This window comes from Siphateles boraxobius, unplaced genomic scaffold (assembly GCF_051911475.1).
Source record: "Siphateles boraxobius isolate OS27281-9 unplaced genomic scaffold, OSU_SipBor_1 119, whole genome shotgun sequence".
Classification (NCBI taxonomy): Eukaryota; Metazoa; Chordata; class Actinopteri; order Cypriniformes; family Leuciscidae; genus Siphateles; species Siphateles boraxobius.
Window position 1 is genome coordinate 4,578,498 of NW_027508721.1, and position 25,513 is coordinate 4,604,010.

A 25,513-nucleotide genomic window follows, 5' to 3' on the forward strand; every position below is an offset into this window, starting at 1 on the left:
AGTTGCCTGCGGCTCATGCGCAAAACATGTGCAGCAGACACACGAGGAAAAAATGAAGGGAGCGTGTTGTAGTTACATATTCTAAGCGTATTAATGTCTTCAAGCCATGCAATGGATTAAATAGGCTAGCCATTTATTTCTAAACATAATTAACCAAAGGTCACAAAAACCTTCCAAACAAGTGATTTTACTGAACATAAGACCTATTTACTTGTGTAACACCACAATAAAATTACATAGAATAAGTAACAAGTAATGAGATCCTGGATCCAGAAATACACTGCGTCATGATCCCGACGCGATCAGATCCCGGAAGTCCTATAGCTTTAGCAAAGAAACAAGTCATGTCACTCTGTGATCTACGTATTGTCTTATGTTGAATTCGGGCTCGTTCGAAACCACCTGCCCAAAATAAACATATGCAATCTACTATGGTATACTAATATTTCACTAAGTTACAAACCAAAACATGGCGCAAAAGCGTCATGTGTTTACACGGTGGTGATTTTTCATACAAATACTTGATAAATTTTGGCCTCTAACTGAATCAAATATGCTGCTTGTATTCTGCTAGTTGGGACCTTTTCAAAGATATATGACAAGACTATCTGTTATGTAGGCTACTATGATTTTACAGATTATTTATTCACTATGAAAATAAAAGCACTTTTAATATCATCAAGTTTAAAAGCACTTGTTTAGTGATGGTTATATTTAGAGGTTGACCGATAGTGTATTTTACCGATACCGATAAGTGGGTTTTACCATACTTGCCAATAACCGATTAATCAACCGATATTTTTTTAAATGGATACTGGATAAAAATAAAAAAAACATAACACTCCAAGTAAAACAGTGCTGAACTGAAATGTGCTAAATTAAATAAATATATAAATAGGAATATATTCAAATGAGAAGTTCTACAGAATGAATTCTACAGAAAATAATTTAAACATTAAAATATTACAAGCCAATTATGTGTGTCTTTAACTATAACCTAGAAACATATGGAAATTTCATAGGTAACACTGTGCAAGTCCCATTTGTTAACAAGGATGTATTAGCTAGCTTTCATGAACTATTATGCGATATACATTTCTTCAGCATGTATTAATATCTGAGCAATACAATCGTACCTTTAAATGTAGGCTATTAGTAAATGTTGAAATTAACAAACTAACAATGAACAATACTTCTACCCCTAGGAGACAAATAAAGTGTTTTGAAATGTAATTATTTTTTACATTTATTAACCATCAGTTAATGTTAAAAATGGAATCTTACTGTAAAGTGTCACCACTTCATATAAATCCAAAGAGTCATGCTTAAAAATGGCAATCTTTAAATATCTGCAAAGGCCAGAGCATTAAAATGACATAAATGTAGACCTATATTACATGTATAGTCTCTCACTTTATTTGCTTCTATTTTAGAACACTTGATGATATAAAAATAACAATATGTATTGTAGTGATAAAAAAAAAAAAACTGAAATCGAATACGTTTCTGATTTATGTTTCTTCAGCTACATGAACATATCAATGTTGAGAAAGCAATCACGTCAGTAGCTTCAAATATTGAACTTCGCTGACTAATTAAACGTTAGGATCAGGTTTGCGTGTGTTTTTGTCACATTGTTTTAACCGTTTGAGGTTGCCGCTACTAATGTTAGTCCTCTCAGCCTCGATGGCAATCACACTGCTGTTCTTTCTCTGCTAATGCAGAGTCAATCAATTAATTACTTAATAATGATATGGCAATATGTACTTCAGTGTTCTGTATTCATACTGTTTCACTGTCTGTGTTTTAAATGCGCGTCTGAAGTGTCAGCGCTCTTCGAGCAGCCTCACGTGTTAAAATAAACAACTCGAATCGCCAGTGATAGTTTGTTATTTGTCCTCTAGAGGCCGCTCTCGCTCTGTATAATGCCAGCAGTCTCTTCTCAGCACTCTTGTACTGTGTAATGACAGCATAGTCTTAGCCGCTCCAGCAACGGACGCAACCCGGAAAAACTATCGGTATGGATTTTTGCCGTTCCACCAATCAACTATCGGTACCGATATATATCGGCAAAACCAATGAATCGGTCGACCTCTAGTCATATTCCATTTATTCATTGTAAAGCCAAGCTTCTAAGCTTTAAAACGACACCTATTTTGTGTTGGTTAAGCAAGTGGTTGTTAACAACTTAGTAGTGCTTAATAGTAGTCCATCAACATGACAACTATTTGATGTACATGATGTTTATACCCATTTCTATTATGATAATATTTCAAGTTATAAAACAGAAGAACAACCAAAATCTGCAATTAAACTCACCGTTTCGCCTTATCTTTCTCATCATCATCCATCAGCCCATCAAAAACACTGGCATCATCCCTAAAACAGGGAAAAATAAACATTTATTCTCTGTCTGATAGAAAACCATTTTTATTTTCTGTAAATCTCAATTTAAAGCCTCCATCGAGATATGATTGGTTCTTGCGATAAATACCACCTCTTGTTTTTGTGCGCGTTCACAAATTGGTCTGCATGAAGACTAGTTAAAAAGTAAACAACTCAGCCACTTAGATATCATTGCTTTATGTCACATCAAAATGAATGTTGAAATGGCCTGAAAACATGTTGACTGTAAGTTTACTATTAAAAAGAACCACTGAACATTAGTTCACAAATAAAATTAGGGGTTCAAGTACGAAGTGCTGAAACCCTATTGTAATTGTAAGGATTTTTATTTTAAATTGTTAGTGCTCTTAGATATTATTTTGGAATAGATGTGGAAAATGCTTAAAGGGACTATAAGTAAATTTTTAGGTAATTTATAATCAATATTTTTATTCATAAATATGTCCCCAATGGTGTACAAATACCTCTGCCAATTATCTGATTTATCCTCATAAACGAAGAATTTATGATATTTATATACATGGGACGGGTAAGTCCACGGAGGCTTCCATGTAGTTCCGCCATCTTGAAAAACTATAATACCAGAGAGGGACAAAAAGTACACCAACGCGTTTCCACAACGCGTTTTCGTTCAGAGCCAGCGTCACGTAACTGAAAGCAGCAGAAACGGAGGAGCAGAGCAGTGAGAGTCGCTTGTCACTTTTATTTTTAATGGCGGACCATACCTATGCCGAGCCACTGGATAAGAAATCCTCTACGCCAAAACAGACCAAAAATGATCGTAAAAGGAAACGTGACTGGAAGATACAAAAAACACGAGTGAATGTCGGGATTGCTTTTTCCCGGTGGAAAGAGCTAATGCAGGAGAAAGAATACAAAAGAGACGCTGAAGTCCTGCTTTCTCCTCGCCAGGTAACTCAATGTTACGGTCTTAATTACAAGTTTTTTTTGTTTGTTTACTTTATTAACTTATATAGACAGAAGAACATTTACAGTTAAAAGTTAAACAGGCTCTTTGATGAATAGCAGCTATTGAGTAAAGAAGAGAAGGAGCTAAAAAAAGTTTGTAAGTTTACTTTTGTAAGCTAGAAATTCGATACAAATATATTTTAATAGAGCATATGATTGTTCTTGCATTGTTTGCATAGCTAAGTCAACTTCAAGTTTTATGTTATCTGACATTTTCTGTTATTTATCATTTATACTGTGACCTCACATTGAATAATACAGACGCATAAATTCTGTATGTAGCTCTTGTAGCTGCCGGGCATCTTTGTCGTCGTTGTATTGACTCTCACTCTCCTCCTCTTCCTCGTCGTCCACCTCCTCGCCTATATCCCACTGATCCGCTGCCTCTCTGTCCTCTTCCTCTACCTCTACTTCTTCCTCTCCCTACTGTTGAATCATCTGATGATGATATCTAACAATGCACATACTTCAGAAAAATATAACGAGTAAACAAGGCATAACTACTAATTACAATAGTTCATGTCTTTGACACTCATTACTTCATACTGTAACATTTGTTTGTTCGTTGTGTCAATTTGAAGTTTGTTTGAAGAAATAAACCTGTTCACCCGAAGGAAAACTCAACGAAGTGCTATTAGAAGACATCCTGTCATAGCTTTTTGGTACATAACGGCTACCGTAGATGCAACACGCATTTGAAAACTTGAGGCGCTGGAGAGCACAATTCGTTTGAATGCAAAATACAATTTCACTGCTAGATGGGAGTAATTCATACTTAATGTCCCTTTAAAAATAGATAGATAGATAGATAATAAATAGAACATTACATATTTAATGTAAAAAAAATACTATCAAATAATTTCAGAACACCACTAGACTCCACAGATGTCTATGTTATAAAATGGAGAGAATAGACTAAAAATAGACTTTTGAGGATGGACTCAAGAATACAAATTAGTCAAGCCAAACATACAGTACTTTCTTTAAAATGTAAGCGCAGAACGCAGACGCTGAAAATTCAAGTGTGAATAAAATGTGTTAAATTACTATATTTTAATAAGCAGGATGTCAACATATGCATACATGAATTTATACAAATAAAAATCCAAACATATTTTCTGTTGTACTATATTAAAGAGTTCATATTTTTGAAGAAGTACGCTACGGTTCAAAAGTTTGGGATTGTATTACTGTTTTTATTGTGCGGAGCACATACAGCCTTGGTGAGTAGAGACTTCTTTCAAAGGTCTTTCAAAAGTCCAAACTTTTGAAAGGCAGTGTACGTAAGTGAATACGGTTTCTGCTTTACCTGTCTCTGGAACTCATGATAACGCCGTCTCATGGATCAGTCTGGGATTAAAAACACCCTGACGCGTTGGGAAGACATTGAAGAAGAGGGCCTGCCAATGTGAAAGTCTGTGGCAGACACACAAATCAGAAGATAACTGAATGACAAATTAACAGTTTAGTTTAATAGCCTACTGTTTCTCCCTGTGAATCTGTTTGGTCACTCAGAGGTGAAATGTTAATTGATGGACATGGCACTGGAGGTCACACGACTGCTTACTCAACATTAAAAACATGTTAGAGAGGATATAATCATACTTGTTAGTAGTACATTTTCGATTGCTATTCAAAAGTCACACAATTTATTACATAGTTTAAAAGCGTCTAATGAAGTGGATTTTAAAGCATGCAGTTATGAAAGGCATCTCAAACCTCTAACATTCAGCTCATCATTCCGGTTCAACCCAATAATTATGTAAATTGCAAAAGCTGTTATAATAAACATGTCAATCATTCATACATCACTCAAACCTTCATAACAAGGACACTGACTTTGAGAGAAAACATCCAAACGAAACCAAACGTTGAAAAATTAAATGGCACGTCAGTGTATTTTAAAGTGACATACACTTAGATAAGAGATAGTGCTACTTTTTAAGACTTTTTTTAACAAAATATTATACTTTGTCTGGGTTTTCCTGCACAACAGTGTATGCACCACGGAACTACCGTCTTCATCAACAACATAAGTACATTTGGTACCTACCGAAAAACACACTCGCACATCCACACAGGTGCCTGGTCAGATCTAAGCTCCTTCGGTCCCGAGATCACAATGCAGCGCTGCGATGAATAATCACGGTGCAATAATAATGTAGTGTAAAAATACAATGCTTAATTTCATACGCGCACTTCCTCGAGCGGTCTCGCGAATGTGGGTCAGCGGGCCTAGTGGTACGCAAGGCGTAACGGAAGCTCCTCCTGAGTCCTGATGACCACAAAATAAGCACACTTTCAAAGTGCAAGTTAAGTTCGAGCTCGTAACGCTATATACATTCGCAGTTTAGACTTCGTACCTCTTTACTTTTTCTTTTACCTTCGATCGGCGGTGACAAGAGCCCGATATCGGTAGCGAACAGAATGAAAACATTTAAAGCCAGGCCTACGCGCAGTCAATGACATGCGCAGTAGCCTACGCCAGAAGCGCACGCGGGCCTTAGTTCACTTGCAAAATCAAGTGCAAGGAATACGCGCAGAACAGGGGCTTTGCCAAGCTACTAGTGCAAATACTTATCCTTTGACAGTGTGCATTACGTTGGTACCTTTGATACCTTTTGACAGCATTGTATTTGCCATTACCTATATTTAAAAGGTTCAGTAAAGTGGAATAAAATGCAATGTTTGATAAGATCTAATGTGTTAGTGTTTTTGCATTGTATTGTCAATGATTTTTTTTTTTTACATTTTACTGTGCTCTTTGATAATTAATATTGATTATTTCGGCCTTATACAGCTGTTTCCCAACAACCCCGACTTTTTAACTCAAAATTCTGCCTTTCCCCCCTCAATTTGGAGTTTATATCTCGCAATTCTGAGGGAAAAAATAATTCACAAAATTGCGAGTTTATATCTCACTGTCGAGAAAAAAAGAGAGAGTCAGATTTGCGAGATGTAAACTCCCAATTGCGTTAAAAAAAACTTATTTTAATTTTTATTTAGTGGCGACAACAAGCTTCCATAGATATTGCAGACCCTTAAATTAAGGCCAATTAATAGGACTTATATTTTTGTAATAAAACGTCGTCTTTTGTTGACGTCATTAGCTGCGACTATGCGCGATTCTCAACCTTCCAATGTCACGTGTAAAGCTTTCGAAGAATTACCTCTTGAAAAACGGTTGAGTCCGTTTTTATCCATTTAGAGACGATGTTGATACCATTCAGAAGGGTGTTGCTTACTGCAATCCGAAGACACAACTGTAGACTGTTTTCGGACTCTAATATCACTTCCAGCACAAGAAAAGTAAGTTTCATAACTTGGCTTGTCAGCTAAATGTCTCTTTCTGTATGGAGGTCACTAACAAGCGATTTGTTTTGCTTTTATTGTTGTGTGTGAATGGGTTTATTCAGGGCTTAGTTCTAGGCGTGTATGAGAAACAGTCAGACAATGACGGGGTACATTTCACGGAGGCTGCAGCGTCATTTGACAGGACCGTCTCAGGAAAACTGTCAGAAATGCTGTCGGTGTAAGTTACTCATTTGATTTTTGCGTTCCTACTGGACCGTCCATTCGCTTTTCTGCACGATCCATTATTTCACATGCTCACTCATTTCTCCCTCTCGGCTCTGTAGATCTGGACCTCCTCTGAAGAAAGGGAAGAGTCGGATTTTCTATGGTTTACATCAGGTGTGAACTCACTTCTACATGTTTTTGGCTGCCTTTTCAGATGCGTAATGTCAAGATTAATTTATCAGTCAATTCTCACACAAGTCTTTTTATTTTAAAGGACTTCCCAAGTGTAGTTGTAGTTGGCCTGGGTAAAAGCGGAACAGGTGTGTGTGGAAACGAAAACTGGGACAACTGTAAGGAAAGCATTCGTGCAGCTGTGTCAGGTAAGTGCCATTGATGTGTTTGGGTGAATGGTCTCAGTAATATTTCCTCCCAAAATAACAAGAAAAAAATAATAATTTAAGCTTAATGAAAATTAAGAATGAATGATTTTTGAAGAATGCTCATCTTGCTCTCCATTTTTGCAGCAAAAAAAATCTTATTTTTCGTTACTGAAATCTAATGTATAAATGCATATTTTACAATTAAATGGTACGTCATGGCAGTATTTGTTGTACTGCCTTTAATACTTGAGGAAATTGGAATTTACAAGAAGCAATCAATTGTAAAATGTTTGGATACACTGAGGTTAATGCATATATTTAAATGGTCCCAAATAGGCTTAAGTTTCTTACGAAATTATAATTTCTTAATATTGTGATCACAGCATGTTTTTTTTTTTGTGTGTGTGTTCAGATCTCCACAATGCATGTGTTGTAAAGTGAGAACATGGCTTTTAATGCCCTATTTAAAATGTTCCTAATATGTCTGCCTGTGTTTGTACAGTGGGCTGCAGGCAGCTTCAGGATCTGGAGGTAGCTCATGTCGAGGTGGACACTTGTGGAGACGGACAGTCAGCTGCAGAGGGCGCTGTGCTCGGGCTTTTTGAGTATGATGAGCTGAAGACCAAGAAGAAGGTCCGTGTCACAACCCAACCACATGGGAGGTATACTAAACAGATTAATGTATTCTGTTTCTAGGGAAATTTATTACATTTTAATAAATCCTCACACAGAGTGCACCTTACACTCATAATAAGAAATCTGACACTTTATCTTCCTTCTTGTAAGTTCATTTCTGTCTTGTTCCTTAGCAGTGTGGATTCAGCATGGAAGAAAGGTGTCCTGTATGGGGATGGGCAGAACCTGGCCAGACAGCTGATGGAAGCTCCAGCCAATCACATCACTCCCACGGTGTTCGCAAACACTATAGAGCAGAAACTGTCACCTTTTGCTCATAGAGTCACTGTCCACAAGAGGTAGATGTCAAAGTTCATTTAAGGGGACCTATTTTTCCCTTTAACAAAGTATTTATTTTTATTTTTGGGGTCTACTAGAATAGGTTTTTCGTGCTTCAATGTTCAAAAACACCTTATCTTTCGCATTTATATATATTTTTGTAGCGCACAACTTTGCAATGCTGTTTGTGAATACTCATTGGAACTATGTGTAACTGTCATAGGCCAGTAAGAGCTGTAAGTGTAAATCTGACTCCCCTGGCCTCAAGAGGCCTGCTAGCGACTGACGCTAGCAGCTGCAGTCTTTAGCATCCTTGTTAGCGTGCCCACGTCCCATGCCGGAGACTGCCGTTTGAATCCCGCTCTGAGCAGGTTGAATTGGACCGGTTACATTTGGTGCCGTGACCCGGATGGGAGTGAGGTTTAGGACCAGTGTGTTGTAGGGATGCTAACCGATGACTGTTTGACCGATGGTTGACCGTATCAACGTTAACCGATCAAAGTTGTCGGTAGTCGGTTAAAAAAAAAAAGTGATCTCTAAATTAGGCTATTAAGACAGTGGACTAAATGCTACTACAGTTAGCCTTCTCATTCCAATATATTTTTATGTGAAGTGAACAAATCCCTCACACTAAATTTTTCATAACTCGCCTGTTTGTACTTAATAAACCAATAAAAACATTTGGCGTGAGGTCACAGCGTTTGGGTTCGGCACTCACAAGGTTTGCGAAAAGTAAAGGCTACAGGCTAAAACACTCGAGGTTAGAGCCAGGGCAGATGACAGGATGAAGCTTGCAAAGAAAAGTAGTGTGTGGGACCATTTCACCAAAAAGAATGACACAGATGTAAGTTGCAACTTGTGTGATACAGTGCTTAAATACAGTAGTAATACATCATCTATGTATCACCTGAAAACGCGACTTGTTCTGTCCGTTATTAGAAGGCACACAGTGAGTTAGACCTGCCTTGGCCGGTGCGTCTTTTACGCATTCTGAAGGTGCCTGTTTTATCCATTGGTTTTATAGTGTTGCAGTCTATTACGCAAAAGATTCCGCATAAGATGGGCTTAGATTTGGAAATACATTACATCTACATTTCAGTGGTAGCAGATAATAATTTCTTTATTATTGTTAGCACTACCTCAAACTAAAGCAGGGTCTCTTCGGAACTGTCATTTTCTTAAATGAGCTGCAGCAATGTTTCAAATGAGCTTCTAACGCTAGACTAACGCCTTTATTTTCAACGCGATCACCTTGTAACGTTACCCAAACCATTTAGAAACTTAAGGAGCCAATTGTCCTCCGATTACATACAAACTAGAGCCCGACCGATATGGATTTTTGGGGGCCGATGCCGATACCGATATTAGGGAGTAAAAAAAGCCCGATACCGATATATCGGCCGATATTATTTATGTGTATATTATAATACAGTATAGCAATATTATTTATGTGTATTATAGTACAGTATACCAGTCAAAAGTTTGGACACTTTCCTATTGGTGTGTACAAACTTTTGATGGGTACTTTACACAGTAGCTATAAACAGAATAAATATATTTTATAAACACGTTTTGCAATGATCACTCAAATGTGGTAATCAAACACTTGTGTCACACAGATATGTAATGGAGGCAGGGGGAATGATAGAATGAGAATTATACAGCTGAGCTGTAACCAAACTAGTTTGCATTGCATGTTATATTATATTATATTATATTATATTATATTCTAAATACTGTTGCATAATCTTCACTAACGACGACTTTGTCTTTTAATTTAGTCATAACTTATATAAAAAGTGTCACTGACAAAACCTTATTATCTTCTATTTTTACTCTTAATTCCTCTAATCTCTACCAGTGGAGGAAGAACTCAGATCTTTTTACTAAAGTAAAATTAATAATATCATAATGAAAACGTTTTTAATTACATATGTACAGTACTTTTATACTATTTTAAATAAATAGTAAGCAAAATGTACTAAACGTGAAACTAGGCTACTCTTAAAGCAAAATGGCCCTATATAAAGTGTTATAATTATATACATTTTTGGAATATTGCTTGATGTTGTAACGTAGCGTTATCAGGCAGAATGAGCTTTAACACTGTGTCTACACCGGACGCGGCCGTTACGGCTCGCGTCGCAACAGCTGTTTACCCTAGACAAAGCAGAATCAGTTTACTGTCGGAGATCGCTCGCGCCACGCATTTTAATCAATGTTTCATCAACCAATTGCCTTAATAAATAAGAAGGCGGCCTAAATATAGCAGACAATATAATCAGGACTTCTCAGCTGCGCGCTTGCAATAGTCACAAGCTCACACAATACGTGACAGAGGCTTGTAGCAGAGAAATCAATTCTGTGAATTACACTGCGCAAATCACAAGTAGGCTACTAACCACCGGATGAAGAAGGGTTGGCTCTCAGTCTCCACAGGCTACATAAAATATTCATTTTATTTTATTTTATTTTATTTTTCGTGTTTGCATTTATGAGGAAAAAACAATGTTACAGACGCGACAGTTCAGCACTACGGACGTGAGCGCTCTGAAAGCGGCACTAATGCTTTGAAACTTTCACATAGACATCAAACAGAAAGCACAAAACCTTTCGTTTCAAAGTGAATTTCGTTTTGTATTAATTGTATCTTAATTTTAATCAATGTTTCATCAGCCATTTGCCTGGATTTAATTTATAAGAAGTAAATTTAGCAGATGATAGATAATCTCGACACGGAGGCGCCTGCGGGTGAACTGGAGCTCGTCTCATGAACCGAAACTCAGCGTATAGACCTGAGAATTGAAATATATCTATATTGAAATGTCTACTTTTAAACAGAACAATTCAAAACGAAAGATAGACAGACTCATGTAATCGTATGAAATTTGCATTTCTCTCTGGCGCGCGCTCACTGAAGATCGCGAGTCAGCATCGTCAACTTCATCTTTGGCTGACACTGACTGAAAACACTTGTTTATTAATAAACAATTAAAATGTCTCCTTGCTATATTTGTTGTATTCATAATCATTATTTTTGCCAGTTCTTGTGACAGTTTTAGGTGCTTTATTGGCAGCGCCACCCTTACATGAATCACCGTACCCGCATTTTTTAAAATATTCATTTATCGGCCATTATAAATGCCGATACCGATTGTTAGGAAAATGCCTAAAATCGGCCGATAATATCGGCCCGCCGATATATCGGTCGGGCTCTAATACAAACTCCTCGGCGCCGCGTTTGCGGGACTAATGTTTTGCGCTGTAGGGGATTTAAAAAGTGACGTGAGTGGAAGGGCGGCCCCGGGTGTGTGTGTGTGAGTGTGTGAGTGTGAGTGTGTGAGTGTGAGTGTGTGAGAGGCAGAGGGGCAGAGAGATGTACCATAACTGTGAGTTTCAACACACTACTAATGCAACTCAACCAGGCCCTTTTTATTTTGCGTATGCCTTGGGGAGTAATTATTTAAATGAGAGATATTGTGATGTGTATGTTCCCGAAAGAAAACTCAAGACTACAGTCGCGGCATTTTAGGAAGTTCAGAAACGGTGCTTACTGATATACAGAATATATCCCTTTGGAGTGGAGTTTGTGCTTTTGTAACTTTGCAGACCTTTTTCATACTCAAACAGCAACATGACCCCCTAAAGAAAGTTGTACATGTGAAAAAGCATAATAGGTCCTCTTAAAGTCAATCACCCTATTCATTACTGATGATTCTATTATTTGTGCAATATATGTAATTAATAATGACATTAATTGATTCCAGTTCACATGGATATGCGGAATTGACAAATTCTGTATTATGAATTAAGGCCAGACAATAATTTGTTGAGGTCAATTTGTAAAGAAAGACAACATGCCTGCACGCACACACACACACACGCATATATATATATATATATATTGAAACGCGCCTACCTATAGACTAAACGCGTAATACGCATGTGCACGCCGTCAGCGGTAACACGGTGGTGATAACGTTTTAAAAAAAAATTACGCTTGCACCTTGGAACCTATTGCAAGGTTTGCGTTCTCGAGCCACCAGGCACTGTTTTCCGGGTAAGCGAGCCGGAGCGCATTAAGGGTTTTCTAAAAGAACGGTGTCCTGTAAGCAGCCCCTAAGATAATAACTAATGATCTTTGCAATGGAAGTGAATCAATCAAAACTAACTTTACCTGGACAATAACATTATTGTTAAAAGCTGCTGTAAAGTCAAAACAATCTCTGTTACTTTAATTTCCTGTTATCACTGTAAAGCTGCAAAGCTGCTTTGAAACAATTTTAAGCGCTTTATAAATGAAGGTGACTTGACCTAACACATCACTTTTCTGTGTATATTTCTCTCACCTTTTAAGGCCTCAGTCTTGGATTGAGAGTGAGCATATGGGGGCTTTTCTCAGTGTGTCTAAAGGCTCAGAGGAGCCCCCCATCTTTCTCGAGCTGCATTACAAAGGCACTTTAGACTCTGCACAGCCTCCTCTTGTGCTGGTGGGAAAAGGAATCACCTTTGACAGGTAACTGCACCTGGACAGAACCTGAAAACATCAGTAGCATCTGTCAAAACACCAACACAACTTGTGTGTCCATACATTTCCAGTGGTGGAATCTCTCTGAAGCCTTCGTCAGGCATGGATGCCATGAGAGCAGATATGGGTGGAGCAGCCACTGTGTGTTCTGCTATTGTGACTGCAGCCGCTCTGAATCTTCCGATCAATATCATCGGTCTGTCCACTGCACGAGACACTATGCTTTAGCATCTGCTTTTTCATAACTGTTCACACACAAACTAATCTCGCCTTCCCTGTTTCAGGTTTGGCACCACTCTGTGAAAACATGCCTAGTGGAAAAGCAAACAAACCTGGTGATGTTGTCCGTGCCAAAAATGGCAAAACCATTCAGGTATTCTCCACTCACACATGCACTTCAACAGTGTGTCTGCTAAATGTTGTATTATTTCAATCAAATTAAACAAAAATACAATATTGAGTTTATGATCAAATTAATAAAGAATTAGATAAGATAAAGAATTAAGGTCGGTAAGAATAAAAAAAAATTGTTTTGAAAGAAGTCTCTAGTGCTCAACAAGGCTGCATTTATTTGATCAAAAAAACATAAATACTGTGAAATATTATTATTACAGTTTAAAACAACTGTTTTCCATTTTAATTGATTTATTTTAAATGTAATGTATTCCTGTGATGGCTAAATTTTTGAAGTAGAATTTGAAATGATCCTTCAGAAATCAATCTAAAAGATTTTTTTAAATTTTATTATCGATGTTGAAAACAGAGTTTGTTGAAAAATCTTGAAATATATTTCAATGAATCGCAAATTCAAAATAACTTTTTTTTTTTATATATATATATTTGTAACATTGCAAGTGAAGAGTTTACAGTGACTTTTGTTCAATTTAATCCATCCTTGCTGAATAACATTTTGGGGTCATTAAGATTTTATTTTTTAGTAGTACTTATGTAGAAAACAAAGGTTTATATTAAATGGCAATAATCTTGGCATACTTTGCCTAAATATTTACAGTAAATTGTTGTTTTTTTAGTTTATTAACTTTGTAAAATGAAATGCCATCAAAGAGCATTTCTGCTAAAATTTATCTGTAATAAATAGCCTAATCATTTTTAACAAAAAGCCTAACTGTCTTACATTAGATGGTGTTTCTGCTCAAATGCCCAAAGAAATGCTGAGCAAGAAATGTATTTCTTTGGTAGGTTGACAACACCGATGCAGAGGGCAGACTGATTTTAGCTGATGCTCTGTGTTATGCTCATAGTTTCAATCCTAGAGCAATCATCAATGCGGCTACACTTACAGGTACAGACATGCACACTGTATTCACATTTGTGCTTTTTTAAGTACACATGTAATCGTATTAAGGATTTCTCTCTGTCTTCGTTCCTCTGGCAGGTGCTATGGATGTGGCCTTAGGTTCTGCTGCTACAGGTGTCTTTACCAACTCTGATTGGCTGTGGGAGCGGCTGCATAAGGTAATGAGCGACGTCACTCGAATGTGATTGTCAAAATGATTTGAATAAAACTTCAATAATCACTGCCATAATTTCTTTCAGTTTGTAAGGCTTTGGGTAAACTGATGTGTTCATATAATGTAATCTTTGTGTCCTCCCAGGCAAGCATTGTTACTGGTGACAGGGTGTGGAGGATGCCACTGTTTCAGCACTACACCAGACAAATAACAGACAGTGCCCTGGCAGATCTGAATAACGTTGGAAAATACAGCCGGTACATATGCACTCATGCACACTCATTAATGCTACTTCACACGGTTTCAATCTTTTTCATATGTTCCCTCCCTCTAATTCCACCGGCCATCAGCTAGCAATAGCAAGTAGGAGATCATGGTTTTACTGGGGTGTAATGTGAACTAAAGGTTTTGGATATTTAAAAAAAAGTCCAAACATCCAAATGTTTACCAACATGGTAAATAAAGCATGTCCATATTGTATTCATATTACACATACATACTTTGTAGCGCATATAATTAATTTATAATGGTCGAGAAATTCTTATCAAATGCTGTACATACTCAGACCATATATGCTTTTGGATGCACTAAAGTTCTTCGATATGACCCAACTTCCTGCTTACATGTCTACATTACATTTACGTATTAAATTATTTTCGTTATTACATGTGCTATTAAGAAATTAATAGTTTTATTCAGCAAGGATGCATTAAATTGATCAAAAGAGACTTTAAAAATATATTATTTCAAATAATTACTGTTCTTTTGAACTTCAAAGAATCCTGAAAAATCATGGGTTCCACAAAAATAATAGCACAACTATTTTCAATTGTTATAATAACATAAAATATTTTCTTGAGCAACAAATATTAGAATGATTTCTGAAGGATCATGTTACATTGAAGACTAGGGGTGGCACGACCTGCCTTTTTTGCCTCCGATACCTGGGACTCAGTATTGGCCGATTCCGATCCAATGCTAAAATAATAATTAAAAAAACAAATTACCTAATAAACTGTATCTGTATGCCTCACTGTGGGGAAGAGACTGTGATTATTTTTTTGTTAAAGGCATCAAAGTTTGACTTAAACATTATTTTCCTTACTTTGTAAAACAATACAGATAAAATGTATACTATATAATTAAAAGACATTTATTTTAAAATTTTAAGCGCAACTTTTTTTTTTAAGCGCAACAAATAAGGCTATCAATAAACTGCCATTGCGCAAAAGTATTGTAATATGAAAGGCCCAATTAAGAGCGGCACGAAACCTTATGCGCATCCCGTGCGCAGAATGATGTGTTTGAAGCAACATGGAGTCACGGCGCGCAGCACTTCGCATTGAAAAGTTCAAAGCACAAAAGTAAGATATAAATATATTTCTTTATTTATTCATTAGTTTGAGGCTTTTAACAGTTTTAAATTTCATTTAATGTGCGCGTGAAGAGCAATTATATCGCTCTATACTCCAGTGTTGTGATCACTGTTGTGTTGTGATCTAACAGACACCCGGTAGAAAGTAACATGTGAAACTCCAGCACGTTAAAGTCCTTTTATGCAAACCATAGACCTTTATCTACAGATCTACAGTATAATAATAGGAACATTGACTCATCTTGGAGAGAGTTTCATCGTGTTGACTGTTTTACCCGAGCGCGACGACGCGCTCTTTGAGTGCTGAATGGAGAATGAATGACAGTCGCAGCGGAGGGAAGCACTAACGATTTAAATCTGTACCTCACATTAAACTATACGTAATGGCTTCAGAAAACTTGGAATATAGTACACGAAAACATTATAGTGCTTTATAATGTTTTTGTGCCTTTTGTGTTGTATAACAATAACATTAGTAGGCTACAATATCGGATTGGATTTGGATGGTCTCGTCTGGCGATACCCGATCCGGCAAATATTGGTAGTATCGGAGCAATACTGAGTATCGGATCGGCGCACCCCTATTGAAGACTGGAGTAATGATGCTGAAAATTCCGCTTTGCCATCACAGGAATTAAATTAATTTAAAACACATCTTTACATTATAATTTCACAATATCACTGTATTTACAATCAAATAAATGCACCCTTGGTAGGCATAAGAGACTTTTAAAAAGATTATAAAATCTTACCCAACCCCAAGCTTATGATTAGCACTGTATTTGTTATCTGTAATCTGTAGTGTTTACCATGCTTGTTTTTGGTTGCCATGACACTGAACTGGTCTGTGACCTCACAGTTCAGGTGGCGCCTGCACCGCTGCAGCCTTTCTGAGAGAGTTTGTGACAGCTGATCATTGGGCTCATCTCGACATTGCCGGGGTCATGAGCAATAAGGATGAAGTCCCATACCTGAGAAAAGGAATGTCTGGAAGACCTACACGTACTTTGGTGGAGTTTGCTGCTGGTTTGTCCTCTGAAACGTAACGTGAACTTTATAAACTTTGACTGCCTCAAAAGTATAACCATGATGATTACTGTTCAGAACGATAGCCTATGGTTATAAATACTTTTGCTGCTGAAATTTGCAAACACTTACCTACAAGTGATCAACACAGGGAAAGAAGGAACTTTTAGTGCCATGAACAGAAAATAATATTTAATGGAAACTGCTGACAAGCACTGTTAAAAGCTGGCATGTTGTAGCTAACGTCTAGTTACATTGTAACTAGCAACAAATAAAATTGTCGAATGAAGGACCTGTTTGGTGGACTGCCTTTTTAAATGGTATTGTATTAAGAAGTGGCACAAGGTTCAGGGAACTTTTCAGATTTTCATAGTTGTGTAATAAGATTACGTGGTACCAGTATTATGCTACGTATAAATGCACAAAATACAAGGTCAATAAAGTCATGTGGCAAAGAAGAGTGTGATAAATGTCGCAGTGGAAAGTGTGTTGGCATTGAGTCAGGATGGGCTGTCCAGATTATTTTTATCTTAAACAAGTTTAATTATCTAAAGAAATGAAAAATCTTCATTCTATCTTTCATTTATACTTAAAGACTCCCTGTGTTGAAAATCAAGTTTTTAATGTAGTTCATGTATATGTGGTGTTTTTATGCTTTAAGACAACCATGTGCTAATTCATAAGTCATTTACTCACCATTGCTGAGTATTTCCTCATTAAAACTGCAGTGTCAAAAACACGGTTCAAAGTTTGTCACAAATTACCTTGTAACCAATCACATCAAGGTATGGGTGGGCTTTAGCATATCATTAACTGCTGCAAACTTGGGGAGTCTCAAGAGAAGCTAGCTATCTTGGTATAATTTTCTGTTCAGATAAAAAGAATTATGTATGATGTATGTTACAATGTTATGATGAATTATATGCCTTTCTCCACTGACTATCTATGATGTTTAAAGCTTTTGTAAGGATGCTGATTTTTTGGAAGGCAGCTGTCTGACTCTGAGATGGCGAACGGGAACATGTTTGTGTAACATTAGCAACACATTATTAGCAGTTTGATAACATAGTCAAGCCAAAAGCTAATCATATTTTCCGTTATGTGTCCGAGGTTGTAGAGAGCGATACATAAAATGCATTACAATTCTGATACATCGACTTGTAGACAAGTCTGTATGAGTGAGTGGAGACGGGGCTCATTTGCATATTCATATTTCCTTGTACCCTAAATGAAGCAGAGGTGTAGAGTTACATTCAAGCTATTTGAAGGCATGACTCATTTTTTTCACAGGTTTTTTTTTTTTAATATGCCATCTTGGTGATCAAAGATTAGTTTGATCAATTATTGACTACAGGGTGACTTTTTAAGATTAATATGGCAGTATAAGGTGCCAAATGAATTTAAAGGAACTTGAAATGATAGTTCATCAAAAAAGAAAATTCTGTCATTATGTACTCATGTTGTTCCAAACCTTTATGAGTTTCCGCTGCGGAACATACAATATTTTGAAGAATGTTGGTAACCGAAAAGTTTTGGTTACCATTGACTTCCATAATGTGGATTAAAAAAAAACACTTGAGATATTTCTCTGAATATCTTCTAGAAGAAAGTAGGCCTAAATCAGATTTAAAGAGTTTACATGTTTGGATATCTTTAAATGGTGCTTGTTAGTATATTCCCTAACCATGTTTTAAGGTCACTGTATGTGCCCTATACACAGGTAATGTCTGAGGGGGGAAAAAAAACATCTATACAAAGACTATTCATTGTGATTCAACTCAATAACTTTTAAAGAAAAGTATGAAACGTGAGTAGCTCTTTACACCACTAGATGGCTTTTTGAAAGTGAATGGAGGAAGAAGAGAAGGCTCGTGTTATCTCAAAAAGTTGAGTGTTGTGTCAGCTGGGCCTGCACACTCATTTACACACATAACAGAGGACAATTTACTGGAATGAAACCCTCTCACACCATGCCTTTGTGTGTGTTTCTTGAGGAACATTCTAACTATCCTCTGGGGACATAGTTGCTAAAATACGTCTCCAGAAGTTTTCAAAATCGTATTAAAACTAATTTTATCACATCCTCTCAAGATAAAAGTGCATCACAAATAAATGTAAAATGGTGTTTTTATTCTTAAAATGAAAACGTTTTTCTTTTAGGTCTTTGGTTAGGATTTGTCAGTAGGCCTAGTAATTCTGATTTATTACTAGGTTAAACGGCAGTGTGTTTTGAAGACGCTAAATCGGACGTTGTGCTGTAAGCTGATGTGGAATTTTGTGCAATAAACTGGTAATCTGAAAAGCGGGTCGAGTTGGAGAGGAGAACGATTGTTCTAACAGTGCAGAGGTTTAAGCACGCGCGCCATGCTTTCATCCCACAATCCCTCTACACACGCACAGCCCAAATATCCACTTTGCACACACTTTTTAGCATACTATTACTGATATTTCACGCAAGTCTGTGCTTGTGCATTCTACAGCCATGTGAGCCATCTTTTCGGCAGTAGTGATAAGTGATTGTATTTGTGTGCATCGTGACTGAGTAATTGAATTGATTACGCAAGGGAAACTGATTGTTTCAGGATTTAAACATCACATTTTTATTGCTCGGTGACTCTCCATGGTTGCTTTATCTTAATTGGGAACTATTTTTATTGGCAGACTAAAATAGTCGTAACATAATTGTAACAAGGTTAGATGTTACGGGAAGGAGGAGGCGGGAACCGGCAAACATTCAAAGACTTTAATAATAAAATAAACAAATACAAAGCGAAAGTAAAAGACAGCAAACCCTCACGGACGACTGCTGTCACATAACAAAAAAAAAAAAAAAAAAAATCCAGGCCTGGCCTCTCTCGATCTTCACGATCGTCGCTCCTCCTTTATGCTACTGCTCAAACCGTGAGAGATATGAGACCGGTGAGTCGCGCAGTTGTCACTCATCAGCAATCACGCCACCGGCCTATTGCCAATTGTTGTTTATTTTACTACAAATTTACTTGCAATTTTACTTTTTAGACACAGTATTGTCGAATTTTAATGCAAGTATTTGTTCAAAACTGTGATTGAAATTAAACAACGAACAATGTGAAATGCAACGCTTGTTTTAGCTTCATTTGGAAATATTTTCAATTGCATTGTTATTGTCATTAACTTAATCGGCAATACTGTATATAAAAAGTAAACTTAGATGTAACGTAATCGGTAGTAATGTCTAAAAAGTAAACTTGTAGATTTAACGTAATCTGTAGTATGCCTAATGTCTAAAAAGTTAACTTGTAGATTTAACATAATCTGTAGTAGGCCTAATGTCTAAAAAGTTAACTTGTAGATTTAACGTAATCTGTAGTAGGCCTAATGTCTAAAAAGTAAACTTGTAGATTTAATGTAATCTGTAGTAGGCCTAATGTCTAAAAAGTAAACTTGTATGTAACGTATCGGCAGTAGGCTAATTTCTAAAAAAGTAAACTTACAAGTAAACTTGCAGATGTAACGTAATTGGTAGTAATGTCTAAAAAGTAAACTTGTAGATGTACCGTATCAGCAGTAATGTCTAAAAAGAAAACTTACCAGTAAACTTGTAGATGTTCCATAATCGGCAGTAATGTCTAAAAAGAAAACTTACAAGTAAACTTGTAGATGTTCCATAATCGGCAGTAATGTCTAAAAAGAAAACTTACAAGTAAACTTGTAGATGTTACATAATCGGCAGTAATGTCTAAAAAGAAAACTTACAAGTAAACTTGTAGATGTAGGTAGTAATGTCTAAAAAGTAATCTTACAAAGTAAAATTGTAGTAAAATAGACCTAATGTAATCTGCAAGTCTGTGTCTAAAAAGTAACCTTACTTTTTAGGCACAGTATTTCTTATTATATTAGGTTTATTTTATTCCAATTAAAATAGTTCCAAATGATTCAATGCTTTGACTTTGAATAAAGCTACCGTGTGTCGCTGAGCAATAAATCACTGTTTTTAACGAATCACTTGCATGATTGATTCATTTACTCTCAATGCACAAATTTAAATCACTTATTGCTATATGGTGAATAATTAACTGATATCAGCTGCAGCATTAGTGTCTATTTATAATGTAGGGGCCGTGATATTTCACGCTTCAGATTCTAGAGAGAATTTGATTGGACAGAAAATCTGATAAAAAGAAGTGCAGAGTGATATCATCAAAATTGTTTATCCTTATTGGCCGAAAAGAGAGACTGTAAGATTTGAATCCTTATATCTTCTAAATGTGAATTTTGTAATTGTTTTGGAGCACACTAGCTTATAGATAACAGTAAGGCTAACATTCGTACTAAAAGCCCCCAAAAAATACATTTTGATTTCATGGGGACTTTAATGGAAAATTTGCTAAATTTTCATGAAAATAATGTCACTATGTAAAAACTCCTAATGTCTAAATTAGTTATTTGCTTTTGGGGTGTCATATGAACACTTCTAATACTTTAAAGTTCCAGAGACTTCTGGAATGGACAAACATACAAACGGAGTGATCCAAAAATTAAAGTCCCAGTAGTGCTCGTGCTTGGCCAATCAAATTCAACAACCAAAACTAACTATTTTGTTTAATATAGCAAATAGCTATGAATGACATAAAAAGTTAACTGTGTAATTGAATAATAGGTCTGGTGGACAAAATCGAAATTCATTGTCGTTTGTAGATGGGGATGAATCTTTATAGGAGATTTTTTTTGTGTAAGAATTAAGACTTACTGTGATGCTCGCGTCTCAGATGAACAAAGTTATAAGTATGAGCTTTTTGTGAGGCCGAGACAAAGAGGGAACGAGTATTGTACAGAAGTGCAGCCAGAGGACAAGGTCACCCTCATACAGTCAAAATATCCTTTTTACCACTTTTTTGTGTGTCTTTTGTTAAAGTGGGAAAGTTTGTTGTAAACGTAGTGCTGATATCAACTGAATAAATCATTGGAAACTTGTTAATTTGCCTTGAACAATCAGTAACGTTTATTCATTTAGAAGACAATTTTTATCCAAAATATCTCAAATTTATGTATTTATACATTTATTAAGTATCTTAATAGTTTTTTTCTAAACAACGTTTCAGAATTTTGCTAATGTCTCCGGCTTTTTAGATTTATCGCTGGAGAACAATACCCTATAACAAGATGTCATAAACTTGCTCACTTAGACCAAAGATACAAATTTCTGCAATTAAAAGTTAGAGAACTCAGTATGAACTCTTGATTTCAGTATGAACATTTCTCATCAAATCCTTCCAAAGCCAAATTCTAATAATTTTACATATGTCTCATTTAATTTTCATTTCTCCTAAGGAATTTTAGGAGAAAAATCAAAGACAAAGTTGACACTAACAGTCAAAAGTTCCTTTTAAAGAAATTAATACTTTTATTCAGCAAGGATGCATTAGTTTATCAAAACGGACCATAAACACATTTATATTGGTCATCAATGCAGTTCATGTGAACCTTGTTCATCAAAGATTCATGAATAAAATGTATCACGGTTTCCACATAAATATCAAGCAACACAAGCCTTTTTCAACTGTGATCAGAAAAACAAATGTTTCTTGAGCACCAAATCCGCATATTAGAATATTACTGTTTGTACTGTATTTTTAAGCAAATGAATGCAGCCTTGGTTAGAACTTCTTTCAGAAACATTGAAACATTTTACCAACCTCATGTTTGAATGGTATGTGTAAATTAAACTTAAATGAAAGCTTCATAGAGGTTGAGCTTTAACGCACAAATAAATGTTTCCTCTGGGTGTGTAAGTGTTTTGGGTTGAGGGGGTAGTGTATGTATGTTTTGGGCCTGCAAATGACCTATTGTGTGTATGTTTTCGAGCTTCATGTTAATGAGTGTGTGTGTGGGAGAAAGTGTGTGATTGTATCCCCCCTCTTCAGGCAGGAGTGTGATTGGTTTTAAACAGATTAACATTCTAACGTTCAGAGTCTCAAATCCACCCAGTAACTCAGAACAAAAACTACTCATTAAAACATACTGACCCTACCGCATGGTTTCATTTACCTTTTAATTAAAAGCTTAGCAATTTATGTCACTATAGTGCCCCCCAAAAATAAATATACTAAAATACAAAAAAAAAGGCTCCCCAGGTCTAGTTCATGTTGAATTTGCTGTGTCACCGTAGTGCAGTGACTCTGCAACCAGAGATGAGGAATGTAATTTTGTCCACTCCTACTGCTTTTGCTTATGTGTAATTCACCTGTAAGCCTTTGTCATGTCCAGCATTGAGGAAGTGTTTCCGATCTCTCTCTCTCTCTCTCTCTCTGTCTCTTGTTTTCTCTCTGCATTGTCTGTCTATTGAGAGAGAAGAAGGTGTGTTGAATGCATTGATTGTATGAAAGGCTTTTTCTCTGTGTGAGAATAAATAGAACTCTTCTCAGAGACTTGTATTTCACACATGGGGGTTGGTTCATTCATTTCTGTTTTCAGCCAAGTTAAGGAATCAATGATTTGGTGAAACGTTCCAATCAGTGACTATCAGTAGATGAACCATTTGTTTGCCTGGGAAGACAATTAATGACACACAAAAGGGTTAATGTTAGGGTATGATTTGGGGTTAGTGATGCATAATTTATAGTTATTACTATAGTAAGTATAGGCCCTACAAGTAATGTGCAACTACGTCACGTTAAAATAAAATGTTACCTGCGAGTTTGTAATGAGAAACGTAAGTGTAATTTTCTTAAGTGTAATTTATTCATAGCAAATGTATTTATTAATACGTGTACGTGAATTGTTGTCTGTATGACCGCATTTCATGAAGTCATAATTTGAAATCTACACACAAGCTAGATGTCAGTGAACTAGGTGAAATGGTTATTTGGGAGATGGAGATTTTTTTTTCAAACATTCCCAGAGGTCTATGAGAAACAGAGTGTGTATTCATCTTTGTGTCATTTTGAGGCCTTTATTGCATAAATCAGAGAAACTAAATGGTATGGTGAGCTCTTATAGTTGTAAGGTGTGTGTGTCTTGTGTGTGTGTGTGTGGAATGCTGATCTGGCCTGTCTCCAGGTTGAGGGAGGATAGCGTTTCCAATCCGAGAGCCTGGAAGCATTCTGGTTTGGTGAGTTTCTGAGACACACACACACAGAAAGGAACAGGTTGCTTGGACCAGCCCCGGTGAGAAACATTTCCCGGTACTTATTGCTCTAGACACAAACACACTCACACACAAACAAACAAACAAACACACACACACTCTCTCTCTCTCTCTTTCATTTGATCAGTGTCTGAAGATTTCATATTCCTTATATACAGTATATAAATTTTTTTTGCGAAAAGTTGTTTTTTTGACCTTCTGGATTTCAGACTGGGCCAGTATTCCTACAAATTATTTTGTTCATTTTTTTCCCTCCTCACAGCAGAGGAATGTGAAGATTATGTCAGTGAGAGGCAGGTACAGAGACTAGCGCTAATTACTCTCTCTCTCTCTCTCTCTCTCTCTCTCTCTCTCTCTCTCTCTCCACCCGCTCTCTCTCGTTCTCCCTCCCTCCTCCTTCTCCTCGCCAGTGAAGGAGAGACACAGGGGAACGAACAGCAGGGACGGGGAAGTGAAACAGTTTGGAGACAGAAACTAAAAGAGAAAAAACAAGAAACTTCAAGTTTTTTCATCACTCTGGACTGTCAAAACCTACAAGAACAGACACGATAAAGGGTGAAATACTGAGAAACATAGATGATTGTGGCTGATCTGCTTGATTAATGCAACACGTAGATTCTCTTTGACAGCTATTAAAAGCGCAGGTAAGTTCGTACGTTGTCTGTCATTCTCTCCTTCAGTGTCTCATGTTTTTCTTCCTTGTTCTCTCTGTGTCATCTTCTCACAGATGGTCCAGCGATCATGTTCTCCCCTCTGACCTTATTTATTTTCATAAAGTTAAATTGACATCTCTCTCTCACTCTCTTTCCCTCCCTCCCTCCCTTTTTTGTTCTCTTTTCCATCTTACAGTTGTAAGGTTAGAATGTCCTTGTGTTGCGAAAACTGTGTTGAAAGTTGCTCTGCGGGTCTTTTGTGTGTGTATGTGTGTTGTGTAACTGCACTCAGGGGGTGTGCTATAATTTAGTGTGTGTGAGAGAATCAGGTTTCTGACAGAGAGATGGCTCTATCTAAGAGAAAAAACTACTAATGAAAAAAATTGAAAGAAGTTAAGGCCCATTCAAGCCAACGTAAGAGTTTGCATAGTCAATATAATGAGCGTAGACGTGTACTTATTATTTAAAAGGGAAAGGCACAACATGAACAGACAAGACACAGATCTTAATTAAGGATTAATTCACTGATTAATCACTGTTTCTTAAGCAAAAATTGTTTCTAGAGCCGCATTATCTTGTTTTTCTGTCAATAATGTGGAGATTACCTCCTGATGCATATAATAGTGAAGTGCTTTAATGTGGGTTTTAGTTGCTACATCTGATAAAAACTTACTTAAGGGATGCCCAAAAGTTTCCTCAAAAGTAAAACTGACTCATACTGTATATCATACACAAATAGTTTAATCTTAAAATGAAAGGTTTCTTGTAGATTTAGGGTTAGTTTGTAGCAATTATAATTAGACTTATATGAGAACAATAGCTAGATAACTGTTAAACGTGTGTGTGTGGGTGGGTGTTTACTTTGCTGTACAAGAGGTACAATTTTGTCTGCAGAAGAGAGCTAAATCATACAAAACCTTCCTCAGGGAAATCCAGACTTTTTAAACTGGAAAAACGAATCATAAGTAAATCAAATTATTTATTTAATAAAAAACTATATTACTTGTAGTAGTCAGTTGTGATTACAATTATCTTTATATAAAAACCATAGAAGTCTAAGTCTCTATTTGGATATCTCGGTAAGTGTGTGTGTGTGTGTGTGGTC

The 25,513-nt window shown here is 36.5% G+C and overlaps 3 protein-coding genes across 11 annotated transcripts in view; 2 read left to right on the forward strand and 1 right to left on the reverse strand.

Annotated features, from left to right (window-relative positions):
* The window catches only part of clockb (clock circadian regulator b), a 29,066-nt gene extending 23,163 nt beyond the window's left edge, over nucleotides 1-5,903 (reverse strand). Inside the window, exons 1-3 of one of the 3 annotated variants that reach the window (XM_077204678.1) lie at nucleotides 5,429-5,903; nucleotides 4,685-4,791; nucleotides 2,320-2,379 (exon numbers count right to left, since the gene is read on the reverse strand). In XM_077204678.1, the coding sequence (XP_077060793.1) occupies nucleotides 2,320-2,379; nucleotides 4,685-4,701 (77 nt within the window). In that variant the 5' untranslated portion in view covers nucleotides 4,702-4,791; nucleotides 5,429-5,903. The remainder of the gene's footprint in view (nucleotides 1-2,319; nucleotides 2,380-4,684; nucleotides 4,792-5,428) is intronic. The other 2 variants (XM_077204697.1, XM_077204688.1) reach the window with 2 other exon arrangements.
* A 498-nt stretch (nucleotides 5,904-6,401) lies between these two features.
* Nucleotides 6,402-17,366, forward strand: lap3 (leucine aminopeptidase 3). Of its 2 annotated transcripts, none has more exons than XM_077204728.1 (13): nucleotides 6,402-6,684; nucleotides 6,792-6,907; nucleotides 7,014-7,068; nucleotides 7,169-7,274; nucleotides 7,777-7,936; nucleotides 8,084-8,248; nucleotides 12,586-12,744; nucleotides 12,828-12,952; nucleotides 13,041-13,129; nucleotides 13,957-14,059; nucleotides 14,153-14,232; nucleotides 14,373-14,485; nucleotides 16,463-17,366. In XM_077204728.1, the coding sequence occupies exons 1-13, from the start codon at nucleotides 6,589-6,591 to the stop codon at nucleotides 16,647-16,649; spliced, it is 1,554 nt and encodes a 517-aa protein (XP_077060843.1). In that variant the 5' UTR covers nucleotides 6,402-6,588; the 3' UTR covers nucleotides 16,650-17,366. The 2 variants fall into 2 exon arrangements, with proteins under 2 accessions (XP_077060843.1, XP_077060852.1); XM_077204737.1 differs by having other exon boundaries at nucleotides 6,478-6,684; nucleotides 8,087-8,248.
* Nucleotides 17,367-23,816: 6,450 nt separating this feature from the next.
* The window catches only part of rbm47 (RNA binding motif protein 47), a 35,333-nt gene continuing 33,636 nt past the window's right edge, over nucleotides 23,817-25,513 (forward strand). For 2 of the 6 annotated variants that reach the window (XM_077204761.1, XM_077204777.1), the window contains exon 1: nucleotides 24,149-24,399. The gene's annotated coding sequence lies outside the window, so the exon portion shown is untranslated. Of the gene's footprint in view, nucleotides 24,400-25,513 lie in introns of all 6 variants that reach the window. The other 4 variants (XM_077204751.1, XM_077204786.1, XM_077204790.1 and 1 more) reach the window with 4 other exon arrangements.

Excerpts from the sequence above, each read along its gene's own strand:
- lap3 (XM_077204728.1), top strand. The coding sequence starts at position 6,589 with ATGTTGATACCATTCAGAAGGGTGTTGCTTACTGCAATCCGAAGACAC. Across the intron at positions 14,233-14,372 it reads TGTGGGAGCGGCTGCATAAG|GCAAGCATTGTTACTGGTGA; the intron begins GTAATGAGCGAC and ends GTGTCCTCCCAG. Across the intron at positions 14,486-16,462 it reads AACGTTGGAAAATACAGCCG|TTCAGGTGGCGCCTGCACCG; the intron begins GTACATATGCAC and ends GTGACCTCACAG.